This window comes from Nilaparvata lugens, chromosome 7, assembly GCF_014356525.2.
Source record: "Nilaparvata lugens isolate BPH chromosome 7, ASM1435652v1, whole genome shotgun sequence".
NCBI classification, from domain to species: Eukaryota; Metazoa; Arthropoda; class Insecta; order Hemiptera; family Delphacidae; genus Nilaparvata; species Nilaparvata lugens.
Genome location: NC_052510.1, coordinates 1,265,044 through 1,291,191, shown reverse-complemented (window position 1 = coordinate 1,291,191; position 26,148 = coordinate 1,265,044). Strand labels below are relative to the sequence as shown.

General features: G+C 36.9%; 1 protein-coding gene across 1 annotated transcript in view; it reads left to right on the top strand.

The window, feature by feature from the left end:
- Window positions 1-26,148, top strand: part of LOC111049754 (GTPase-activating protein and VPS9 domain-containing protein 1) — a 96,782-nt gene that overhangs the window by 11,125 nt on the left and 59,509 nt on the right. Inside the window, exons 3-8 of the mRNA XM_039433413.1 lie at window positions 347-579; window positions 4,601-4,768; window positions 13,347-13,563; window positions 16,010-16,222; window positions 19,850-19,987; window positions 24,708-24,861. Coding sequence (XP_039289347.1) covers window positions 347-579; window positions 4,601-4,768; window positions 13,347-13,563; window positions 16,010-16,222; window positions 19,850-19,987; window positions 24,708-24,861 — 1,123 coding nt within the window. The remainder of the gene's footprint in view (window positions 1-346; window positions 580-4,600; window positions 4,769-13,346; window positions 13,564-16,009; window positions 16,223-19,849; window positions 19,988-24,707; window positions 24,862-26,148) is intronic.

Here is a 26,148-nt window from a genome sequence, read left to right as displayed (position 1 = left end):
GAAAAACAGGCTGTTGCCAAAAACTTCTCGAATTTCTTAATTTTGTCTTAAATTATCCAAATACTATGTAGGCTATGTCCATTTCAATTTATACACTAAATCATCAATTTGAATATACACATCAGAATAAGACAAAAAAATTAATTATAGATAGATTAATTATAAAACTTCCGTAAAAGCATAAAACAAACTTCAAATTCCCAAAATAATTATATAAAAACACATTAATTTTGAGCTCAAATATATCATGTTCACCAAGATTATCCAGATTTATATTGACTGTTGTGTATCAATGTGTGATAAACTTTCAGTCCAACTCTAATGAGATATTCTTCCATTTTTTCAGGACGCAGCAATGTTCGGCCAATTCCTAGAGCGCGTTCGGAACTCACCCGAACTGGTAGCTAGCTGTTTGGCGGCCGGTGATAGGCTGATGCCCGAGCTGACGCCAGCTGTGATCCAATCACTGGTCGCAGGACTGTACGGCAGTTGTTTGCTGCCCTCTGATAGGGCGCTCGTGTTGCGGCTACTCAAGACACTGTCACAGTTGCAGCTGGTCACATCCGATGACCCCAGGAGGTAGGCGAAAATCAAGAATTGAATTGAATTGATTTATTGTTTCACAAAAAAAGACTTATAAAACATAAGTAAATGTACTAATTTAAAGAAAATTATATCTATGTTTAAACTATTTCACAAAATAATTGAAACTGTACTCACATGGACCTGTCGGTCTGTTCGTGAGTAAGAGTTCGCATACGTATATTGAAATTTAATTTACACAGATAACTTATCTATGATACAGAGAAGTAATATTACTATTTAATTTACACAGATAACTTATCTATGATACAGAGAAGTAATATTACTATTTAATTTACACAGATAACTTATCTATGATACAGAGAAGTAATATTACTATTATAGATAGCTACCAATATTTAATAGTATTGAATAATACAATATCAAAACTATTTAAATAAAAGATAAAAATACTTATTAAATACTAGATAGCTACCAATATTTAATAGTATTGAATAATACAATATCAAAACTATTTAAATAAAAGATAAAAATACTTATTTAATTTTAATATTCAAGCTCAACTATCAACATTCGCACGGGAAGGGAAACACACACACACACACACACCACACACACACACACACACACACACACACAACACACACACACACACACACACACACTACGCACACACATGAGTGAATAAATTCCAAGGCGTTACACATACATTGATTTGATCAATCTACCACACTGATAGTCATTTAAAGATGCCAACATTAAGACAAATTTAACATGAAGCTTCTTAATAGTTAGAACATTAAAATAAACAAATAAACGTTCGGAAGAATATGTTCTTTCCAGGCCCAGTCCGGCTTTGATAATAGCTTTCTGAGTCACTGAAAGTTCTGCAATCACATGCACCTCCCCAGACAATAATTCCATAGGTAAGGATTGACTGCACAAGTGCGTGATACACTGTCCTCAATTCTTTCGTGTTAAGAATGCCCTTCAGTTTTGAAAAAACAAAAATCAATTTCCGTAATTTTTTTCAAGTAGAAAATGTGTGGATGCCAAGATAAATTATTATCAATGATTATACCCAGGTATTTGTACTCGTTGACCGATTCAATCAGCTGGCAATCAAAGTCATCATTACACACCTGACCACAACAATGTAGTTTTAGAAGTAAATTATCCGGAGGGGCGCGGTTTTTATGGAGGAATATTGGAAGAATTTTGGTCTTCTTCGCATTCATACTAAGAATGTTGTCGTCAAACCAATTTTTGAGTGTAATTAAGTCTCTGGATGCCTTCACGTAGACTTCCATCCAGCTGTCTGCCTCAAAATAGAGACAAGAGACAAGATATAGTGAACACTAAGGCATTTAGTTACATTTCTTGTGCGTACGATTTTTGCCGTCTTTATAAATTCTATTAAGCTAGGTTTACTCTATGTAGCAGAGCTACATGTAGCTCAGCTATATATAGCTCTGCTACACATTCAAAAAGTGACACTGGAGATCTGCTATTTATCCCGGTTATATAGCAGTTTTAAGCCTATTTTCTCAGCTATATGTATGTAGTGAGGTCCACGTTATAATGGCAGTGAAGAAAGATAGGAGAAAAACGTTGTCAAGTCTCTCCATTTTGCCACTGACTGTACACAGCTGTTACTCAATTCATCCCATTAAATTTAATCTAATAATAATTATCATTTCCTTGATAAAATAATCAATTTAATGTCAAATTAATCAAGAATATATATTTTTTCATAATTTGATTCGAAAATTTGCCTTCATAACTGAGATCAGATTTTTATGTTTATACAAACCTGAAATGGCGGCTAATTTAAAAAGCTGTGATACAAAAATCTGAATTTCAAAACAACAGAAATTAAGTTATTTTGTAGGTTTCCCATTCCAATTTCTTTTAAAAATAATAGAAATTCTATTTAAAATAAGTAATTTCAATGGAAATAATTCTGAAATAACCTTTCAATATTATTTATACCGGTACGAGTAGGTCTAACCTATACGTGTAGGCTAACTGAAGCATGGATGAAGTCTAGGATGGTTATTTATCAACTTTTAAAACATCATTTCAGGTATTTTAATTTGTGTTTCTCATACGGTAATGTCTAAAAATTATTTCATTGTTTCAAAAATACATTTTAAATCAATTATACGACTTGTGTACTAAAGTATTTTGATAGAATGAAGAAAAAAAAATGGCGGCTGAGAATTGTTTGTTTACTTTTGTACAGTCACTGTAAAAAGTAAAAATAAAATATTCTGGCAAACAGACAACATTGCAAAGCTAGAGAGAGCTAGCACTATCTGTTTTGTTGTATGATAGAAAAGGACAGCAACAGTATTGTCAATCCTACACTGCCATTATAACGTGGACTTCACTATAGCAGAAAATGAGCTATCCAAAATTTTCGGTAAACATCAAAGAGAATATGAGCTATATATAGCTCTGCTACATGTCAATTTTTGTTTATATCAGAGCTAGATTTAGCTGCTCTGTCCTTGAAGGAAGGCTGCCGCAGCTGTTTGCAGCTGTTTAGTGCCTGCTGGTTTTACTCTAGATATACTGTACTCATTTGTTGTCAGAGTGCTAGTAAGTTACTGCGCATTGCGAGCAATTCTTTTCGATTTATTGACCGAGCGAAGTGAGGTCTTGGATTCAAGTCGACGGTTTGGCATTTCTCTTAATGTTTAAATGTTTATATGTCGCGTATTTACGGCGAAACGCGGTAATAGATTTTCATGAAATTTGATAGGTATGTTCCTTTTTTAATTGCGCGTCGATGTATATACAAAGTTTTTGGAAATTTTACATTTCAAGGGTAATATAAAAGGGAAAATGAGCCTCCTTTATACGCCAATATTACAGTAAAAATCAGACTATAGAATTATTCATCATAAATCAGCTGACAAGTGATTACACTTGTAGAAGTAGTAGTAGTAGTAGTTCTACTACTACTAGTAGTTCTGTGAACAGTAGACCTCAAGCAGTATTCTCATCCACAAGTACCTGATTGAAACTATAGACCTTATGGAAATACAGCAATAGACTGGCTTCTCCACACATCTGTGTATTCACTTGTCAGCTGATTTATGATGAATAATACTATAGTCTGATTTTTACTCTAATATTGGCGTATGAAGGAGGCTCATTTTTCCTTTTATATTATCCTTGAAATGAAAAATTTCCAAAAACCTTGTATATACGTCGACGCGCAATTAAAAAAGGAACATACCTGTCAAATTTCATGAAAATCTACTACCGCGTTTCGCCGTAAATGCGCAACATATAAACATTTAAACATTAAGAGAAATGCCAAACCGTCGACTTGAATCTTAGACCTCACTTCTCTCGGTCAACTAGTATATTATTGTACAATGATGGAGAGTGAATTTGAGTGGAATAGAGACAAAATTATCCAATATCTTCTTTCTCTTCTCTGTGCTGAAAATATCACAGTAAAAGCCTTTATGCGGTATGTATGAGAGGGGGGTAGAAGAGTGCAGGAATTCGGCTTTATAAAATTCATTGCCAACACGCATAAAGGCTCTTACAGGTGAAAAGTTCAGAATTAAGGTGAGGGAGGAGTTGTTGCAGGTTTGTCCTTATTCCAGTGAGGAATTCTTTTTGAATTATGGAATGCAAAGATTGACGACTTGGATTATAATTGACAAATCCTTATACCCGTTTCATAGGTGGTCAGTGGGATGAAAAATGAAATGAAAAAAAAATATCACAGAAAAAAACTGAGATTGAATGACCATGACAAAAACAATATTACCATAGAGAAAGTAAGAGCTTGAGTAGATTTCTGATGGGATAGGTTATGTGTGCCGGTTTGAAGTTCAAACAAGTCTTGAAATCGTAGATCTGTGTTATCAAGATATTGTGCGCTATAGTTTTGTGCTCGTAGATTTAAGCATTACTGGAAGTAATGGCTGTTGTCTCGTCTGTATTGTCTGAGTCTGTCTTGTGTCATTTTATATTTGTAATTTATTGTTAATAAAGGAATAAATTATAATAAAATTTATTAATTTTGTTGCAGACTGCTACGTCATGGTTCATGTGCGTTTGCCAGACTTTACTCGGTGTTCCACGAGGGTCTGTTCTCGGCGAAACTGTTTCTAACTGCCGCACTGCATGCACCGATCACTCATGTGCTCACAGAGGATGACAAATTCCTTGACATCGACCCTGATAAGATATCTGTAAGGTGAGTAATTCCTGAATTTATTTATTGCATTTACGGCCAAATTAATAATTTCATTACTGTATTGTATAGGCTATCCATTACTGTCCACTATTAATTCAGCATGGAATTGGGAAACAGTTATGCAGTGAAAAAGACACGTATATTAGCAGTGACTAGAATAAATTATTTATTTATTTTGGCCAAATTGTCCACGTTATGGAATATTTATTTAGAAATATTTATTTATTCATTCATTCATAAATGGAGACAACGGGGGTCACCCCAAATCTGTCTCCTTTACATATTTGTACAATACAATATTGAGATTAAAAAAAAAAGGAAAAAATAGTTATAATGTTATTGATAATAATAAGAAAAATATTAATAGGAAAATTAATGTATAAGAAAAAGAAGAAAATGACAAAAAATACAATGAGTACAAAAACTTGTAATCTAGTTGGAAAAGAGAAAAAAAAACTTGATAAATGCAAAATTGAAAAAAACAACGATTGAATCAAAATATGATCAGAACTTCTTATATAAATAATAACAAAATACCGTACCTCTCGCCCCAAACCATGTGCACAGCCACACCCATGCATCCAAAGATATTGTTGACATCCACCTAAACCATACTAGCGTATAAAACTTTGCGGAATCTAGCACGAGAAAACCAGAAGACATCTAGTTGCCCCGTTAAATTATTGTAAATTCTCTGCATTCTATTCAGGGGAGAGTGATAGTTTCTTAGAGTTCTGGAGCGGGGAACCATGAATGAAAAATCAGAACGTCGAGCCACAGGTGATACATATATATTCAACTTAGATAGTAAATGTGGTGCATCTATTTCATTATTCAGGAGACCAAAGAGGAAAATGAGTGCATATCTAAAGGTGCATACAGACTTTTGCGTTAAGAACATGCCCATTTCACTTTTCATCAGCCAAAGCTGTTCTTATTACATCTGTATAGAAACAGTAAGATACAGATATAATAGGCTAACCATAACATCAGCTGATGAAAAGTAAAATGTGCCTGTTCGTGGCGCTTATTGGTTTGAGTACATTGGATGCGTCTATGTGCAAGTACACGCTTGGTTATGCATGATCAGCGTGCAGATGAGAAACAAAATATGGAAAGAGCAAAATGAACACTCGCACTGAAAAATGTGCACTTGCTGGTTGCGTTCAGTGTGAGCAGCTACATGCAAGTCACAACGTGTTTCAATGGCACTTTCCAGATTTTGTTTTTCGGCTCATGTATGATCGTACGTGTACTTGCACGTATACGCATTAAATGTGATCATACCCTTAGGCTCGGGTTGCACAGAAGCCTGTTCAATTTTAACCGAGATTAAATGCCGCTAGAACCAATCAGAGAAGCCTTCTTTCCTTCACTGATTGATTCTTGTTGTATTCAATCATGATTAAAATTTAACATGCTTTTGTGCAACCGGAACTCAGTCTGTACGCACCATAAGAGGTCCTTGAGGTAATGGGGCTATTTGTGCTATGACATTTGGTGACTAATCATGTACATGGTTTTACTTATAATTCATTATTATTATTATAGAATATTCATTGAAGTATAAAGGTGTCTGCCCACTGCACCGTATCATACTAGGAACGTTATAGGAACGGCACATGCAACAAATAATACAGTGGTCGCTAAACAGTCGATCGCGAGCTACCGGTAGCTCGTGGGGTAGTTTTTGGTAGCTCACAGAAATGCTTGGGTTGTCAACCATGCATTGAGAATCATGACTACAAAATTTTGTATTTCTCAAAGATATGAAGTTGAATGATTTAAATTTGCAGCTTCAAGGGAAAGATAAGGACATCGGTGGAATGATTTGAACTGTAAAATCGTTTTCCAAGGAGCTTGAGATGTGGGAAAAGAATGTCGTCCAGTTTGAATATAAACACTTTTCCAGTCTGAAGAAAATCAATGACGAGAAAAATCCTTCACAGCACTTCAGCAATAACCAATAATACGTTACAGTTCAGACTTGAGACAACAGTTTGATCAACGATTTCAAGATTTTAAAAGCATATCGAATATGGTACAATTCGTCAACTCTCCTTTTGTAGAGATCGATGCAGAAGTATTGCAGCTTGTGTTGTAAAAACTTTTGGTGGAGATCAGGCTTCAGTTGAAATGGAATTTGTGTTTTTTTAAAATGATCTTGTCTCTCAGATCACTTTCTACAACTGGAAATATTTTGCCTCAAATCCCCAAAGAAAAATATCCAATTATTATTTAAGTTGCATTGAGGTTGAAAGCTATGCTCAGCTCTACCTACTTTTGTGAATCATCTTTTTCAAGTATAAAATTCATAAAAAATCCATATAGGAACATTTTTCGGACAACTGCATCAGAATGGCGGCTACAACGTACACTCCAAACATCAAGAAAATACTTGATCGCCAAAAAGAGTTCCTCTGCTCTCATTGAAATGTACATTTCAACTTTTGTTATACTTTTTGCTATGAGATAAGTAGATTTCAACACTAGAAATGTATCTTTATAGGGAATAAAATATACTTTCTTTATTCTCATATTCGTTGGTAGCTCACTAGAAGATTTATAAATGCTATTCTAGCTCACAGGCTCATCAGTTTGGCGACCACTGAAATAATAGTTCACGTGTATTATTGCCTGGCAATGTACACTAGACCGGGCGTAACCGTGCCGTATAGGAACTTGCCATGACCGGTCACCGTACAATTTCTCGGATAGAATATCTTGCTGGTTACGCACCGTTCTACAACCGGTGTATAGCCGCGTATGTACCGCGTTGTAGACCCGGTTGTAACTAGTATAGCGTATGTGCTATGTGCAGTAGAAGTGGAAGGGGTAGGCACGGACATCATACGCGTTGTATACCCGTTTATAACGTATATGTAACGTTGTTGATACGTAGCAGTGGGCATTGGCATGCATGTTACGTGCCGGTCACGTTCCTATACCGGTCCTAGTACAGGGTGCGGCAGTCAATCCCGCATTTTTGAAATAGGTGTAAAAAATTAACGGACGTAGATATTCAAATCAAATCAAATCGTTTATTGCACAAAAATATATACAGAATACAACTGAAAGGAAATTGACAACTTTGTGCTACACGTCGGCAAAAGAAAACTTGTACGCCGACGTGGAGTCTTAATATAACTTATTCACTTATACATTAATATTAATATATAAAATGATCCTACAATATTATAATATAGGCTAACAGTAATTAACATTCAACCAACTAAATATTCCATTCTAAGAAATAACAATAAATTAAAGATATACATAAAGCTGAATTTAAGATTCATACAACATCAATCAATATTAAACCAAATCATTAATTGAATAAAAATAATTTTCTTTCACCCAGGTATGGAAATCTTTTATTTTAGGCTTCTTTATCAACCATCCTCTTGGAACTTTATTATAGAGTTTATTTCTCAAATATGAAATACTTCTACGGGATTGGGTGCTATCAACTCTTTCAATTGTGATTAAGTTTTGAGCGATTTGTCTAGTTACTCTTTGAAAATTTTGAATATTTTTTAATTTGAGCACATGTTTCTTAATAGTCTTTAAAATGAACAATTGTCTTATAGTGAACAGATTGGAATTTTGAAACAATGTGATACTTGGGAAATCTCTCGGATACCTCATTATTGTTTTGATAACTAACTTTTGTAAAACAAATAGAGGTTTTAAAGTTGAATCAAAAGTTCCTCCCCATATAGAATTACCATACTGGACTAAGGATTGGAATAGAGCAAAATAAACAGATTTTAGTAATTTTAGACTCAAAATACTTCTAAGCATGTACATTTTTAAATTGACCACCCTTAATTTTCTACAAAGGTAGCTAATCTGAGGTGACCAGCGTAGATGCTTATCAACAAAAATACCAAGATACTTGTAATTGTTTACACTCTCAATAACCTCATTGCAAGAATCACATGGATACCTGTTACAAGCATTATTCAAACAAAGCCTGTTCATATCTAGATCTCCTCTTGTTGTTGGACTGAAGGTCATACATTTTGCTTTACCAAGATTTAGTCTCAAATAATTACATTTTAGCCACTGAGAAACCTTATAGTAACCCACTTTTGTTTGCTTGATAACATCTTCCCAGGAACCTTCTTGGAAGATAAGTGCTGTGTCATCAGCAAAACAAATTGTCTTAGACCCAACTGAGTCCAGTACACTAGGCAGGTTATTAACATAGATCAAAAATAAAACTGGTCCCAATACAGTCCCTTGAGGTAGACCCCATGTCACATCTCTAATCTCACTATTACTACCACCACAGCTAACGATTTGGCTTCTACCCCTTAGATAACTTTCAAAGAAATCTAACTCTATTCCTTGAATACCAATATTAGATAGTTTCTGGATCTTTTTATCATGTGGTACTGTGTCAAAAGCCTTGGCCAGGTCCAGAAACATTACCAAGGTTTTTTTATTTGTTTTGAAACCATTGTATATTGTCTCAGTTAAGGACTCCAATGCATCCCCTGTGCTTCTACCCTGTTGGAAACCAAACTGCCTCTTATCAAGGGTTTTATTAACATCTAGATATTCAACTAATCTTTTCTTTACCAATTTTTCGAAAATTTTAGAAATAGAACTTAGCAAGCTAATTGGTCTATAATTTTGAGGTATTTCTTTACTCCCCCCTTGTGTAAAGGAATAACTTTTGCATGCTTGAAATGCAAGGGAAAGTATCCAGATGAAAAACAACAATTGAAAATTTCTGAAAGAGGTTTAGAGATTGTGTCAGTTAATAGTTTTAGCACGCTGTTGGATATGTTATCCCATCCAGGTGCCTTATTATCATTCAAACTTTTGATTACTTCCTTGGTTTCTGTTTCAGTAACAAAATTGAAATTAAATGCATTTTCAATATCTATTGTTTGTTCCAAATATTGATCTTCATTCTGTCCATGTATATCAATTTCCTGCGCTTGATTTATACCTACATTCACAAAATAGTCATTCAAAGCATTAAGATCTTGATTTACATGTAATTGTGAATTCTTATTTACCCCAATAATTGCTTGATTTATCACAGACCATATCTTCTTAGGGTCACCTTGAGCTTTATTTATTTCTGATTGATAATATAAATCTTTTGCTTTTCTAATTAGATCTACTATTCTATTTCTGTAAGACAGGAATTTCCTTCTCAGCTCTACATTAAATGGTTCATTTTTCAATCTTTTATATAATCTATCTCTTATAGTTATGGACTTTAGAATTCCATTGGACATCCAAGGTTTCAAATGTTTTTTAGTTAAATTAACCTTTTTAATAACTGTTGCTCTACTGATGCACGTTTTTACATTATTTACAAATACTAATGTTTCAATACTTCTATTCGCGCCAATCTCCCAATTCATTAAAGCACTCTCCTCTAACAACTTTTCTTTATTAACATTCCTCACTTCAATAAACTTACATGGCTTACTAGATCGAGAACAAACATCTTTTTTAATTGATGCGTGAAGAGCAGTCGCATAATGATCAGTAATTGACATTTCTAATACAGCAGTTTTTAATGAGTCATTATGTTTGGATTTAGAAAAAATATGGTCTAAACAAGTATTTGAAGCAGGACGAGTTTTACTATTGACAAAGGACTCAAACCCATGCGAACTCATAATAGACAAATAATCATGCGTTTTTTTAGAGTTACATAACAAATCAATATTTACATCACCTATCACTAATGAATAATCAAAATTAAAGCATGAACCATTCATATAATTATCAAGTTGTTCTATAAATAAAGGTATACTTGTACTAGGAGATCTATAAACGGATGTTACTAAATATTTATTATTTTTAGTTTGCAGCTCAACAGCTAAGAAAGGATATTCGTTTGGACTATCAATTTTTTTCGAGGAAATACTATTAGCTACATACATGACAATTCCATCTGAACGATTCAAGGAGTTACTTTTTATATATAAATTATAGCCATTAATTTTTAACAGTGATTTTTCTTCTTCAGAAGTCCAGGTTTCAGTAAAAATTAGAACCTCAAATTTTGTTCTCATGCTGTTCAAAATAATGAGAATTTGATCAAAATTTCTTTTCAAACTTCTTATATTTAAACTAAAAATATTCAATTCATAATTAAGGGGCTGGATATAGTTCAAGTATTCATCGGTACTTTCACATTCCCTAACACTGTTAATACTATCTACAAATTGCGTGAGATCATTCATAATAAATGTTTAATCAAACCTGTAGCAACACTTTATTCCTCTCCGTTGATAACTTTTTTCAGATGGTCTAGTCCCTTGACTTTGAATACAGGTGAGCCCTCCGACTTCTTAGCGCACATTTGTGAACCACGAAACCAGACGAATTTCCAATCATTTTCCCTAGCTAACTCACGAGCGGCTTTCAGTTCTTTAGCACTCTCGGCAGTCAGCTGATTCATTAGCCTGAAGTGTCCGTTCGGCAGGTTTCTGTTGATTTTTTTCACGTCGATTCCGGGGCTGCTCCTATCTTCTCTGCTTATGGTTTGGAAAGCCGTCATCCATTTGTCCCTCATACTCCTTCTCACGAACCTGACGACAATCATCGGTGTAGTCTCTCGGTTCATGGATGGCAGTCTGTGAGCGACGCTGATTTCGTTTGATGAAAAATCAGACACTTGGAGAGCACTGGCTACGCCTTGTAGGATTTCGTCCATGTTTTCGTTCTTTGTTGCAGGTATACCGGTTAATAATAAATTTTCCCTCCTGGTATATTCTTCTAATATTTCATTTCTCTTAGAAAGAAATTTCACTTCTTTCAATTTTTGGTTTTCAGTGATTAATTGTTCATTAGCTTTTTTGATTTCTCCGATATCCGATTTGAAACTATCAAAACTATCCGAAACAAATTTTACTGAGTGAGTTAGTTCCCCTAATTGTTGATCAATATCTTTTTTCAACGATTTTGAAAACTGTTCAAATAAAACAGTCATTTTTCGCATTAAAACATCACTTTCCATTTCACTCTCTTCTTGTCCTGGTGACACAGACACCTGTTTACAAGCACTGCACTTCCATTTATTCCGATTATCCTTTGAAAGTTTTTTGAAGTTCTTTTCGGTTAAATAGTGGCAGATGTAATGAGATTTTTGTTTACACGAAGCACAAATTATTGAGTCTTCATCACTGAAATTGCCGAGGCAAACGTTGCAGTTATTCATATTTCAAACGTATCTATAATATGCGAGCTAAATAGAATACGAGTTTGATGAGTAGACGGTCACGATAAACAAGTCAGTACACTCAATAATAGATAAGCTGCAAGCAATAGTACAATTCACTCCTTGTCACCACAAACACGTCCGCTCGTCACCGCTGCTCGACTAAGACTGAAATATCAAGACTGCTATATCAAAATTATATTCATAAAATATTTTTCTACATTAAAAAGCATTTAAGAAACATTGAAAATAATCACTGTTTGAAAATAACATCAGCAAGATGGCGGCCTTCCCGAGTACGGCATTCGCGCAGGCGATTTGCGAAGCTGTTCATAACATCACGAAGCATAGGCTGAGGAATTCTCTCAATTTCTAGCCGGATTCTTGCCTTCAGTTCACCAACAGTATGAGGTCTTTCTTCGTATACTTTACTTTTTAGGTAACCCCACAAGAAAAAGTCACACGCAGTGAGGTCTGGTGAACGGGGCGGCCACGGAACCGGGCCATTGCGGGGAATCACTCGGTTTGGAAAAACTCAGTTAAGAACATTCATGCTCACGCGGGCTGTGTGACTTGTTGCTCCATCTTGTTGAAACAATGTTTCTTCATTCACTTCATGTTGCCGAAGCTGAGGAATGAAGAATGTCCTTAACATTGTTGAATAGCGCTCAGCATTCACAGTAACACATCGTTCTCTTTCGTTTTCAAAAAAATAAGGGCCTATGATACCCGACGAGGACATTGCGCACCAAACTGTTACCTTAGATGAATGGAGAGGTTTTTGATGTAATTGTTGCGGGTTCTGGTCACTCCAATACCTAAAGTTCTCAGCCTAAGAATTCCTCAGCCTATGCTTCGTGATGTTATGAACAGCTTCGCAAATCGCCTGCGCTAATGCCGTACTCGGGAAGGCCGCCATCTTGCTGATGTTATTTTCAAACAGTGATTATTTTCAATGTTTCTTAAATGCTTTTTAATGTAGAAAAATATTTTATGAATATAACTTTGATATCTACGTCCGTTTATTTTTACACCTATTTCAAAAATGCGGGATTGACTGCCGCACCCTGTATAATACGGTGCAGTGGGCAGACACCTTAACTGACTCGATCGCTTGAGTCCTCATATATAATTATAAATGGGGCTATTGTGGGGGGGGGGGGGGGTTCTTACCGGTAAAAGATGACTAAATATGAGGTTGGTGAAGTTTAATCATCTATATGTCATTAAAGAAATTCAAATGGGTAATCCGATTGCATTGTCTAAATGACAAAGCCCATTGTATAAACTGTGTACTTAATGGCCAATAGAGTATTATTCTAGTCTAATAATCTCATTAAATTTTACTCGTCTAATTAGGGGTTTTCTTTGGGGTTTTTTTAGGTTTCCCCCAGAAGAACGTCTGAAGAAGTTTGGGGTGGAAGGCACCCCGGAATACGAGGCAAACGTGCGTCGCTACAGGGAGTGGACGGTTCGCTCGCTTGTGCAGCTGACTCAGCGATTTGTGACCAGTCTGCGCGATAACCTGCACTGCTTCCCGGCCTCCATCTGCTGGCTCATCAGGCATATTGCTAGCACCAGTACTGTGCCCCCCAAAGAGGTATTACATTAATAAATTAATATTGAATTAGTTTACTTAATGAATTTATGAATTGGGATGATGTAAAAATTGCAGCGGAAAGTGGACTCAGATTGGCGTTCTCTTGGCTCAATCAACACATATTAACCCTCAACACAACTAAAAGCGTCTTCATGTTATTTTCACCCAATTCCCTTACTCAACCATGAACAATAGACAGTATAAAAATCCATCGATCAAACTGTAACGACCATAGACTTCTTAGCTGCTGTTCTTGTCAGAAAATTCAAAAATAAAAAAAAGTTAAGTACCTGGGTATCTTGTTGGATCCACACTTAAGGTGGGATAATCAAATTAATAACATGTGTTTCAAACTAAAATTCCTTATCTACAAATTTCACCAACTGAGCAATATAAAAATAGCTAAACTAATCTATTATTCGTATGCTCAATCCGCTTTTCAATATGGCATACGGGCTTGGGGGGGAGCTTTGAATGCGCATTTCACAAAACTTTTCATTATTCAAAAACATCTTTTAAAAACTATTCTAGGCAAACCCAGACTTTTTCCAACAAAAGATTTATTCAGGGAGTTCAAGGTTTTAACAGTTTGACAACTTTTCATAAAAAAATTTGCATTATATATTATAAAAAATAAAAATTTATTTGAACCTCGAGAATCTTTTTTGGGCTTGCGCCCCTCGCGAGACATTTTCCAATTTGTCAGAATGGACTTGAATGTGTGTAGGAGACAGTTTTGTTATATTTCCAATAAATTAATAAACCACATTCCCTTAAATATTCTTGAAAAAACAAACATAAACCAAAGGCTTAGATCAGACATAGATAAATGGATAATAGCAAATAAAATCGAGGAAAAATTGTTTTAAATAAATCAATTTTCGTCTACTCCATGGTTGCAGTTGACTTACCTACCTCTTACCTTTCTCTTCTTCTTCTTCATTCTCCTTCTCCTTCGTCTTCTTTTTTCTTCTTGGCCTTTTCCGTCTTTTCTCCTTCCGTTCCTTTATTTTTAGTATCCTCTTTATTATTAAGTACTAGTTTTTATTCTGTATTTTTTTCAAGAAATTTGTTTTGGATCACTTTTTGTTAAATATTTTTGAAAAACATTTATATTGCAACTCACACCTGCGCACAGGGTTTCTTTGCAGGTGTAGATTCTTGTATATATATATTTTTTGTCTTGAAAGTGTTGTATATTTTTTTGAGAATCAATAAATTTGAATTTGAATGAAACATTCTACGATCAGAGTTGTTGGATTTTTTGGCACTAGTCTTCATTAGGGCCAAGCTACAAGACGCGTTTTTTCAGGCGTTTTCAGATGAGTCAGCAGGGCAGGAAGCTACCCTGGATCGGCTGTTTGGATAGGCGTTTAGGAATCAGATGGATAGATCCAGCCAATCGGAGAGCTTCCTGCTATGCCGACTCTTCTGAAAACGCCTCATGTGGCTTTATTCATCAATTTCCTGGCTTATCCGCCTTATTGCTAGCACTAGTACTGTGCCCCCTAAAAAGGTATTAACATCAATAAATATTTACATTCAATTAGTATTAGAGTCGTCGGTCATTTGTGGGCTTGTTTGTATGTTCAACAATAACTTTCAAATGCTTTCATCAATTAAAAAAAAAAAAATTCGAAACAAAATTGGCCAAAATGTGGCCAAGCTACATGAAGCTCCCCGATTGGCTGATAGGGTTGGCGTTTTGGAATCAGCTGATAATCAGCCAATCGAAGAGTTTGCTCCCCTGCCGACTTGTCCTTCGCCAGTGCAAAAACGCTTTTTGTGGCTTGGCCCTTATTAAGATAATTTTTTTTTTAGAATAGAATAATAGAATTTATTGGCCATTATGTAAAAAGTTTATACAATAGGCTTTGTCATTTATACATTTATGTGAGGACTCAAGCGATCCAGTCAGTTTCACCATAGAGAAACAATAGCGTAAGTAGATATCCCATGGTATAGGGCGTTTATGTCGTAACTTTTACTGTTATCTCAAGCCGATATTCCACTTAGTTCTTTCTGGTGAAGATGTGTGACGCTGGTAGTCTCTCATATTGTGCCGTTCATACACTCTCACCCCAACAAAACAGTAGAAAATGACAATAATCGACAGTAATTGGCTTGAGATAACAGTAAAAGTTGCGACATGAAGGCCCTATACCATGGGATATCTACTTACGCGTTTGTTTCTCTATGGTTACACTTAGGTTCGTTGGGTATTTTATTATAATGAATTATAAGTAAAACAATACATGATTAATCACCAAATAATATTACCTACTAGTACTCAAATACACACACAATTACCATTGGAGCATATTACTTATTAAAATTTACTTGAAAAAAGACAAATTAAGAAGAAGAGAAAATACATAAATTTGAAATCCAATTACTTTTTAATTTGCAATGGTATTTATTGAGTTAATTTCGTTTTCTTTTTCAGGTGTTTGTGATGTGCTGCGACCTAGTGCTGACCTACTTCATTTGTTTGGCGGTGGTGAACCCGGAGCCGTGGGGCATCACAGATGTGGGCGCCATTAGCTATGTGGCACGCTCCAACCTCATCCAAGTTGCGCAGATACTGCAGATGTTGGCACTCAGCAAGCACGAGCCAATCGATGCCAGGCTACACGATTTGTACTCGCAGTTCGATAAGGTATGCACTCTGTTTTCAGTCTAAACGTGCTCCAAGATTCAGTTTAATTGACCGAAGCGAAGCTGAGGTCTTAGTTTCGACTCGATTGGCTTTTGTCTGTTTGTTTGTTTGTACCACAGTTACAGTCGCAGTTATTGTCCGATTTGGATGAAATTTGGTATGCAAGTTCTTGAAACAAGGCGCAGAAACGTATGTGTAACGATTTTTATAAGACCTCCGGTTTTAATATAAATTGTGCCGCTCTAAAATGTGCTGTATTGAATGATTGGTATCGTTGGAATGCTATCGAAAGAGGACAAGATTTGTCAGCGGTGAACCTTGAAACGTCTGAGCCGCTCCAAATCATACTGTATTTATTAATTGAAGAAAACTTCTCACTTGATTGCACCCATTTCTTCTTCCCTTTTCAACACGTCTGAACCGCTCCAAATCATACTGTATTTATTAATTGAAGAAAACTTCTCACTTGATTGCACCCATTTCTTCTTCCCTTTTCAACACGATATTTCCCTGTTTCATAGATGAATAGTTTCTAGACCTACGGAACCGGCCGGAGACATCACAGCTTAGTTAGTTAGCTATTGTTTTCGTTTTAGTATGAGATCGGAAACCGACTTGTGAGCATAAACATTCTGCATAGGCATAACAAGCCGCCATAACAATGAATCCACTTTTCATGAAAAACACTATTAGCAACCTCCTGTCATTGTCACCAACAAACCCATGTTATTTGGAATCATTTCCGTCTCACTATCGTCTGTGAGACGATTCATAGTCTAAATTGCCTACTGCATATTCCATTCTTCTGTCAGTTGACCGATTTCTTATAATTAATTATTGTTAGAAAATTTGTAATATTGTAAATATGAGGACGATATGAAGGCATTGAATGAAAAAGACTAAGAAATTGTCAAAAAACCACTGATTTATTGATAATTAGAAAGACCCGTTTCGGTTATTACACCATTGTCAATCTCTGTTAAACTAAAACTAAATACAAGAGCTGCAGAATTTATACTAGTAGGCGAGTACTGCTATTGGTCGAGGGCATGAACGCCTGCCATTGGCCTAGCTAGACAGTCTCCTCCCCCTCAACGGTGTGACAAAATGGCGGCTTAAGCAACAGAATCGCCATGATAATAAAATTTACTTCTAGTACAAAATAAGAACCAAGAAAACAAGTGTGAAAGATAATAAAACAAATATGTAAATGGAAAAACTATTGACTAATGTATGCTTACAATTTTATGATAAAACTAAATTCGTAGTGTTGTACTGGTTGAAATGAATCTGGTCATTTAAACTATACTGGGAATTTTCCTTAATTACTCTTGTTATTTCTAAAGCCTCTAGAATATTCAAAGATCTGCCTTTGTTATTAACATGCAGAAACACAACATTCTCCTTAACTGTGAACTTGTGATTATTTGTTATCAAATGTTCTGTAATCATCTGTAATCAATCTGTAATGATTTGTAATCACAAGTTCACAGTTAAGGAGAATGTTGAGTTTCGGCATGTTAATAACAAAGGCAGATCTTTGAATATTCTAGAGGCTTTAGAAATAACAAGAGTAATTAAGGAAAATTCCCAGTATAGTTTAAATGACCAGATTCATTTCAACCAGTACAACACTACGAATTTAGTTTTATCATAAAATTGTAAGCATACATTAGTCAATAGTTTTTCCATTTACATATTTGTTTTATTATCTTTCACACTTGTTTTCTTGGTTCTTATTTTGTACTAAAAGTAAATTTTATTATCATGGCGATTCTGTTGCTTAAGCCGCCATTTTGTCACACCGTTGAGGGGGAGGAGACTGTCTAGCTAGGCCAATGGCAGGCGTTCATGCCCTCGACCAATAGCAGTACTCGCCTACTAGTATAAATTCTGCTGCTCTTGTATTTAGTTTTAGTTTATCAGAGATTGACAATGGTGTAATAACCGAAACCGGTCTTTCTAATTATCAATAAATCAGTGGTTTTTTTGACAATTTCTTAGTCTTTTTCATTCAATATGAATAATTACCACAATATCAACTTCTCAACTACACAAAAAGTGATATGAAGGTACCTCCTTGAGAGACATTTATAAGTCCGGTGTCCCTGGAAACAATGTCTTTAGCACTTTCAATGGAGAAAATAATAGATGACATGGATAAATCTTCACAATATACTGTACTTTCTTAATGGCCCTTCTCATTAGTTTGAAAGTTGTAGTCTATTCATGAGCGAGGTCTACTGTTCGCAGAACTACTAGTACTTACAATAATAACTAATTGGATTTGTATTCGCAGTTTGATAAGGTATGCACTCAGTTTTCAATCCAAAAATGTTCCAAGATTCAGTTTAATTTTCAGAATAAATTAACACTACAGTGAGGTCCACGTTGTTATAGCAGTGGAGATAGATAGAGGCTGAATGTTGTCGATTCTCTGCCTTGCCACTGCCTTCTATAGAGGATAGCTGATACCGGTATATCTGATGTAATATCATTCTTGTTTCATTTGCCAAGAACTTATATTATCCGATGATTAAATGTTTTTTTTTTGAGATTAAATATTTTGTTGATTATATTTCAACATTGTTGAAAAACGATGTGGCAACGTTGCAGATCTAGAGAAGGATGGCGCTATCTGCTTTGTTGAATGGTAGACAAGGATAGCTTGAAATTATGTCTTTTGAAAGATGTAGCCGTCGTACCTCCTACAGTGAGGTCCACGTTATAATGGCAGTCGAAGTTATAATGGTAAACAATTATGTTCAATCAGTCTTTTGTTATTTATCAAATAACAGCTATCAGTTATCGGCAAAATTCATTGAAACCCCAGTCTTTCAAATCTTAACTCATCTCTAATTAACTAAGAGTATTCAAGATGAAAGTATACAGGGGATATAAAAAATCAGAAGTATAAAACTCAAGGACTATTTCGGGCCGGTTTCCGAGCTCGGGATTTAGCTTAGTTCTAGACTTTAAACAGCTGGAGTCAGAAAATTGGCTTTCAGAAATGGGGCGTAGTCACAGTCCCCGTTTGAATTGAATTTTGGAAAACTAGAAAATTGAAAATAAAATAAATAGAAAATAGTGTAAAGTTTCAGCTATTTTGAATTATTTAGGAATGTTACATTTCGTCAAGGAAAAACGTTTCCAATTATAGAAATGAGAGAATAAAGATTATCATAATAACTGTGACTACGCCCCGTTTCGGAAAGCCAATTTTCTGACTCCAGCTGTTTAAAGTCTAGAACTAAGCTAAATCCCGAGCTTGGAAACCGGCCCTTAATATAGCACTGTCTCTGTACTTCCTACAAGAGTTTACAGATATCACTATAGGCTTATGACTGTTGTTTATTAGTTTTTGCTATTTGTATAGGAGGTTTAAGACTGTTTTCGTCTACTTTTTATGTTATGTTTTTATTATATTGACGCTGTTCCTGATGTACCTGTAGATGATTATATATTTTTTAAATTCAATTCAAATCAGATTTTTTATTTCGAAAGCCTGCTAGTGTAAACGATTTTTGTAAAGATAGGTAACTTTGCAATTAAAAATAAGTTTATAAATGTCTTTTGTAATTGAAGATTTAGTGTTGATTGAATTGGTATGCATTTGTTGTTTGATAGGAGTGTGTGTCGAGCATAGTGGACTCGATGCTGGAGGGAACAGCCAATAATGAGCCAACTGCGCCCCCCGACAACTCCAAGCTCAATGGTCTCAGCAGGAATGCGGCCCTATTCACCGAGGCTGAACTCTTTGCTCTGGTCAGTAATCTATTCGATTTGGTCATTAATAATAGTAATAATAGTTCTAATTATTATTAAACGAAAATCTCAATAAAATGCTGTAAATCACTCCGGAAGACTTCTGCTACTGCAAATATTGACAACAGGGTGAACAGCTAGATGGAAATTCGATGAGCACTACTATACAGAAATTATTTGTCAGCCCGGGTGTCTCCAGGGAACACCCCTATAGTAGCGCCCATCGAATTTCCATCTAGCTGTTTACCCTGTTGTCAATATTTGCAGTAGCAGAAGTCTTAGGGGTGATTTACAGCAATTAATTGGGTTTCTCGTTTAATAATAATTATTCATTTATTAGCATTTGAACAAATGCAATTTTCAATTTATTTCCATTAATAATAGTTCTCTATTGTTTTTCTGTATAGTTCTCTATTTTCATTCAGTCTGAAAATAGCGGAATATTCTTTCAAAGTAAATTATTATTTAGGATCGTTATTATCTCTGGGTACTCTAAAACTCCACTCTACCGCTCTCATCCTAATCAATGCCAAGTCCACATGTTGGCCCAGCCTGGTAAACACTGTGGTAATTCCTAGTCCACATGTTGGCCCAGCCTGGTAAACACTGTGGTAATTCCTAGTCCACATGTTGGCCCAGCCTGGTAAACACTGTGGTAATGCCTAGTCCACATGTTGGCCCAGCCTGTTAAACACTGTGGTAATGCCTAGTCCACATGTTGGCCCAGCCTGGTAAACACTGTGGTAATTCCTAGTCCACATGTTGGCTCAGCCTGTTAAACACTGTGGTAATGCCTAGTCCACATGTTGGCCCAGCCTGGTAAACACTGTGGTAATGCCTAGTCCACATGTTGGCCCAGCCTGTTAAACACTGTGGTAATGCCTAGTCCACATGTTGGCCCAGCCTGGTAAACACTGTGGTAATTCCTAGTCCACATGTTGGCTCAGCCTGTTAAACACTGTGGTAATGCCTAGTCCACATGTTGGCCCAGCCTGGTAAACACTGTGGTAATTCCTAGTCCACATGTTGGCTCAGCCTGGTAAACACTGTGGTAATGCCTAGTCCACATGTTGGCCCAGCCTGGTAAACACTGTGGTAATTCCTAGTCCACATGTTGGCCCAGCCTGTTAAACACTGTGGTAATGCCTAGTCCACATGTTGGCCCAGCCTGGTAACACTGTGGTAATTCCTAGTCCACATGTTGGCTCAGCCTGTTAAACACTGTGGTAATGCCTAGTCCACATGTTGGCCCAGCCTGGTAAACACTGTGGTAATGCCTAGTCCACATGTTGGCTCAGCCTGTTAAACACTGTGGTAATGCCTAGTCCACATGTTGGCCCAGCCTGGTAAACACTGTGGTAATTCCTAGTCCACATGTTGGCTCAGCCTGTTAAACACTGTGGTAATGCCTAGTCCACATGTTGGCCCAGCCTGGTAAACACTGTGGTAATTCCTAGTCCACATGTTGGCTCAGCCTGTTAAACACTGTGGTAATGCCTAGTCCACATGTTGGCCCAGCCTGGTAAACACTGTGGTAATTCCTAGTCCACATGTTGGCCCAGCCTGGTAAACACTGTGGTAATTCCTAGTCCACATGTTGGCCCAGCCTGTTAAACACTGTGGTAATGCCTAGTCCACATGTTGGCCCAGCCTGGTAAACACTGTGGTAATTCCTAGTCCACATGTTGGCTCAGCCTGTTAAACACTGTGGTAATGCCTAGTCCACATGTTGGCCCAGCCTGGTAAACACTGTGGTAATTCCTAGTCCACATGTTGGCTCAGCCTGTTAAACACTGTGGTAATGCCTAGTCCACATGTTGGCCCAGCCTGGTAAACACTGTGGTAATGCCTAGTCCACATGTTGGCCCAGCCTGGTAAACACTGTGGTAATGCCTAGTCCACATGTTGGCCCAGCCTGGTAAACATTGTGGTAATGCCTAGTCCACATGTTGGCCAGCCTGGTAAACACTGTGGTAATGCCTAGTCCACATGTTGGCCCAGCCTGGTAAACACTGTGGTAATGCCTAGTCCACATGTTGGCCCAGCCTGGTAAACACTGTGGTAATGCCTAGTCCACATGTTGGCTCAGCCTGTTAAACACTGTGGTAATGCCTAGTCCACATGTTGGCCCAGCCTGGTAAACACTGTGGTAATGCCTAGTCCACATGTTGGCCCAGCCTGGTAAACACTGTGGTAATGCCTAGTCCACATGTTGGCCCAGCCTGGTAAACATTGTGGTAATGCCTAGTCCACATGTTGGCCCAGCCTGGTAAACACTGTGGTAATGCCTAGTCCACATGTTGGCCCAGCCTTGTAAACACTGTGGTAATGCCTAGTCCACATGTTGGCCCAGCCTGGTAAACACTGTGGTAATGCCTAGTCCACATGTTGGCCCAGCCTGGTAAACATTGTGGTAATGCCTAGTCCACATGTTGGCCCAGCCTGGTAAACACTGTGGTAATGCCTAGTCCACATGTTGGCCCAGCCTGTTAAACACTGTGGTAATGCCTAGTCCACATGTTGGCCCAGCCTGGTAAACACTGTGGTAATGCCTAGTCCACATGTTGGCTCAGCCTGTTAAACACTGTGGTAATGCCTAGTCCACATGTTGGCCCAGCCTGGTAAACACTGTGGTAATGCCTAGTCCACATGTTGGCCCAGCCTGGTAAACACTGTGGTAATGCCTAGTCCACATGTTGGCCCAGCCTGGTAAACATTGTGGTAATGCCTAGTCCACATGTTGGCCCAGCCTGGTAAACACTGTGGTAATGCCTAGTCCACATGTTGGCCCAGCCTGGTAAACACTGTGGTAATGCCTAGTCCACATGTTGGCCCAGCCTGGTAAACACTGTGGTAATGCCTAGTCCACATGTTGGCCCAGCCTGGTAAACACTGTGGTAATGCCTAGTCCACATCTAGGCCAGCGCTGGCAAACCACCTGTCCACACACTGGCGTTGGTCGTCATTGGCCTTCATTGGGCCAACTAATGGATGCGACAGTTAAGGTCTTTTCACTTCTAGCTACGCGTAGCTAGAAATAAATCTTTGAAAGACGTATCCGTACTATATCACAATGTTAATCGATCAATCTTGACAGGAGTATCACAAGGTTACCTTATTTTTCTCTCCCTATCATTTTTGATTATGTATTTATTTATTTGTTGATATAATTACAAATCATATGAATATGATCGGGATAGAACAACAGGCATAGCCCAAAACTATTCTGTTCCCAAAATTTGATAAATAATGAAATGTCCGAAAAAATAGGTTATGTTCTTACTGAGGAAATTGAAAGTTCAAAGTTCTGTCCAAGAATATATATTAGCTAGAAATTTTGAATTTAGAATGATTAAAATACCAAATTATAGTCAAATTTTGCAATTAATATCACCGCACTTTGAATAAATTAAGTTATATCAGAAAATTTTGAAGCCAAAAATATACACACAACTTTCAACTTTCAATCAATAAAGAATCAATATCAATAAAATCTGTTCATTTCGCATCAGCGTAGCGTTGATTTAACATTAGGAGATAGGACGGTGACGTCTTCGGATGTGGTATTTCTATTTCATGCTATGCAAGGTGTAAAGATACCTTTAGAGCTTACCCGTTCTAAAATCGCCATGAAGAACATCTTTTTCGGGAGTAAATCAGTTGATCAAGTTACTTTTAAATGGAAATATGTGCGTTTCTAATATTAAGAATTATTTGATAATTTCAGAATTAAATATCTGATATTGTATTCACTGGACTTTCTGAAAGCAACAGGAACTTGAGGAATTAAAAACTGGAGGTACTGAAATTGCCTGGTTCTTGATCTACTGAAATCTTGATGAAGTGAATGACACCCCTCTTCCATTTTCCCCCACTTAGGGCCGGTTGCAAAGTCAAAGATTAAAATAAATTTAATCAGCCAGTGGCTTAAACTCAAAATGAACCACATTGTAACGATCGAGACTTGATATGTATTGAATCCAGTTTAAAATGTAATTGACCGAGCGAAGTGATTCAAGTCGTCGGTTTGGCATTTCTCTTAATGTTTATATGATGCGCATTTACGGTGAAACGCGGTAATAGATTTTCATGAAATTTGACAGGTATGTTCCTTTTTAAATTGCGCGTCGACGTATATACAAGGTTTTTGGAAATTTTGCATTTCAAGGATAATATAAAAGGAAAAAGGAGCCTCCTTCATACGCCAATATTACCGTAAAAATCAGACTATAGAATTATTCATCATAAATCAGCTGTCTAATGGACTATAATACTACCCGTTCAAAAACATCGAACATCTTGAAAATTTATCTTTCCATTAACGTAAGTAGACAGTTGACTATAATACTACCCGTTCAAAAACATAGAACATCTCGAAAATTGTATCTTTCCATCAACATTGTAGAAAGTTGCAGCCGGACCTGATAACAGCGCTCACACTCACACTCCGGGACGACACGTCACGGTACGATAGGACAGAAAGCTCTATGTTTATTTAGGATTTTTTCTAGGCATTTTAAATTGATAAATTATTTATTAATTTTTGAGAAAACATAACAGGTCAATGTAACTCACTGAGCGCGAGGTCTACTGTTCACAGAACTACTAGTTTAGTTTGAACTGACATGGTGCAAGCAACACTTAGAGATAGTTTGTTGATTGCATGCGTGAATATTGTGATGAATTTGTTAACTATTTTGGTGAATTTGTTGTGTTGTAGGTTGGTTTTCTGCAAGCGGTAGCCGGCCACAGTACGGATGTGGATGTGGACAAGAAGGCTCTGATGAATGTTCTGTCTTTGTTGCCGAGGAATCCTTCTCCCACTCCCACGCCCACGCATCACACCACCAACGGCCAGACGAAGAAAAGTACTGGTAAGTGGTTGAAGCTGTTAATCTTAAAAAATCTAAATTCTCAATTATAGAAACCAATTCAAACGCTTGTGATTGTGGAGAGGCTAGAAAATGAAGCACATAAACAGAAATTGTAATATACTTGCCTACCAAGGCGATTTAAATGATTTTATTTCGGCTTCTCCACAATCACTACACTACATTGACAACCTCGGCATCAAAATTTAATATATTTACAGTATTTTATTAACCTGACAACGGTCTCATGACCTGATTTTTCTTTGACTACCTATGTATTTGTGTGCGTCTATATATGCCATACTCTAATAATAATAATAACCAATTTAATGCTAATTGTCTTACATTTTTAGTGGTCTTAGAGATTTTAAGAATACTGTGGAACCTCGATTTTATTTATTTAGCGTATGGCCCTACGACACAAATCTTTATGTTATCTAACATAAGTCAAACATATAAACAATGAAGTCATCTTAGTCACAAGTTTGAAAAAAGGTGGAACACAAATTAAAAAAAAATTGAAAGTTATAAACATATATCTAGTCGATTTAAATATGCCACTGCATCTGGTGTAGCTACCAGGAAGTCATCCAGCCTGCCCTCATAAGCTGTTCTTGTGCACTCTTCTACAATGTGTCTTATGGTTTGCACAGCGCCACACTCACAAAAAGGTGTTGGAGCCTTTCCCCACTTGTGCAACGCATAGGCACATCTTCCATGTTGAGTTCGGATCCTGTTTAGAGCTGACCATAGTTTGCGTGGCAAATCAAAACCTGGTGGCTTTTCGGTGATACATGGGGTAAGATCGATTTGCCTTGCATGCCATTCCTGTTTCCAGGCGTCTGTTAAACTGAACTCATCATCCAGAGCATGTAATGCCGTTCTGGTGGGAGGCTTTCGAGACGCCAGGCGTCTCTACATGTTCTATATCCCCATGTATTGGCAAGTTTTGATTTTGCAGGATCTTATTGAACTCTCTTGTTAGCGCATTCATGCGCCGGAGGTTGGGGGGTGGAATGTGACTCAGCACCGGGAGCCCTTCTAATGGTGTCGATTTTATGACTCCAGCAACCAACCTCATTGAATTATTCAACTGAGCATCAACCCTGCGCACATGTGAGCTATTCAGCCACACGGGTGCACAAAACTCAGCAGTTGAGAACACAAGACCCAGGGCTGAAGAGCGTAATGTAGAAGCTGAAGCTCCCCAAGAAGTTCCACAGAGCTCTGATTCACAAGTTACAAAGATTATAATACATATACAACATGCAGAAATAAGTCATTAATGTA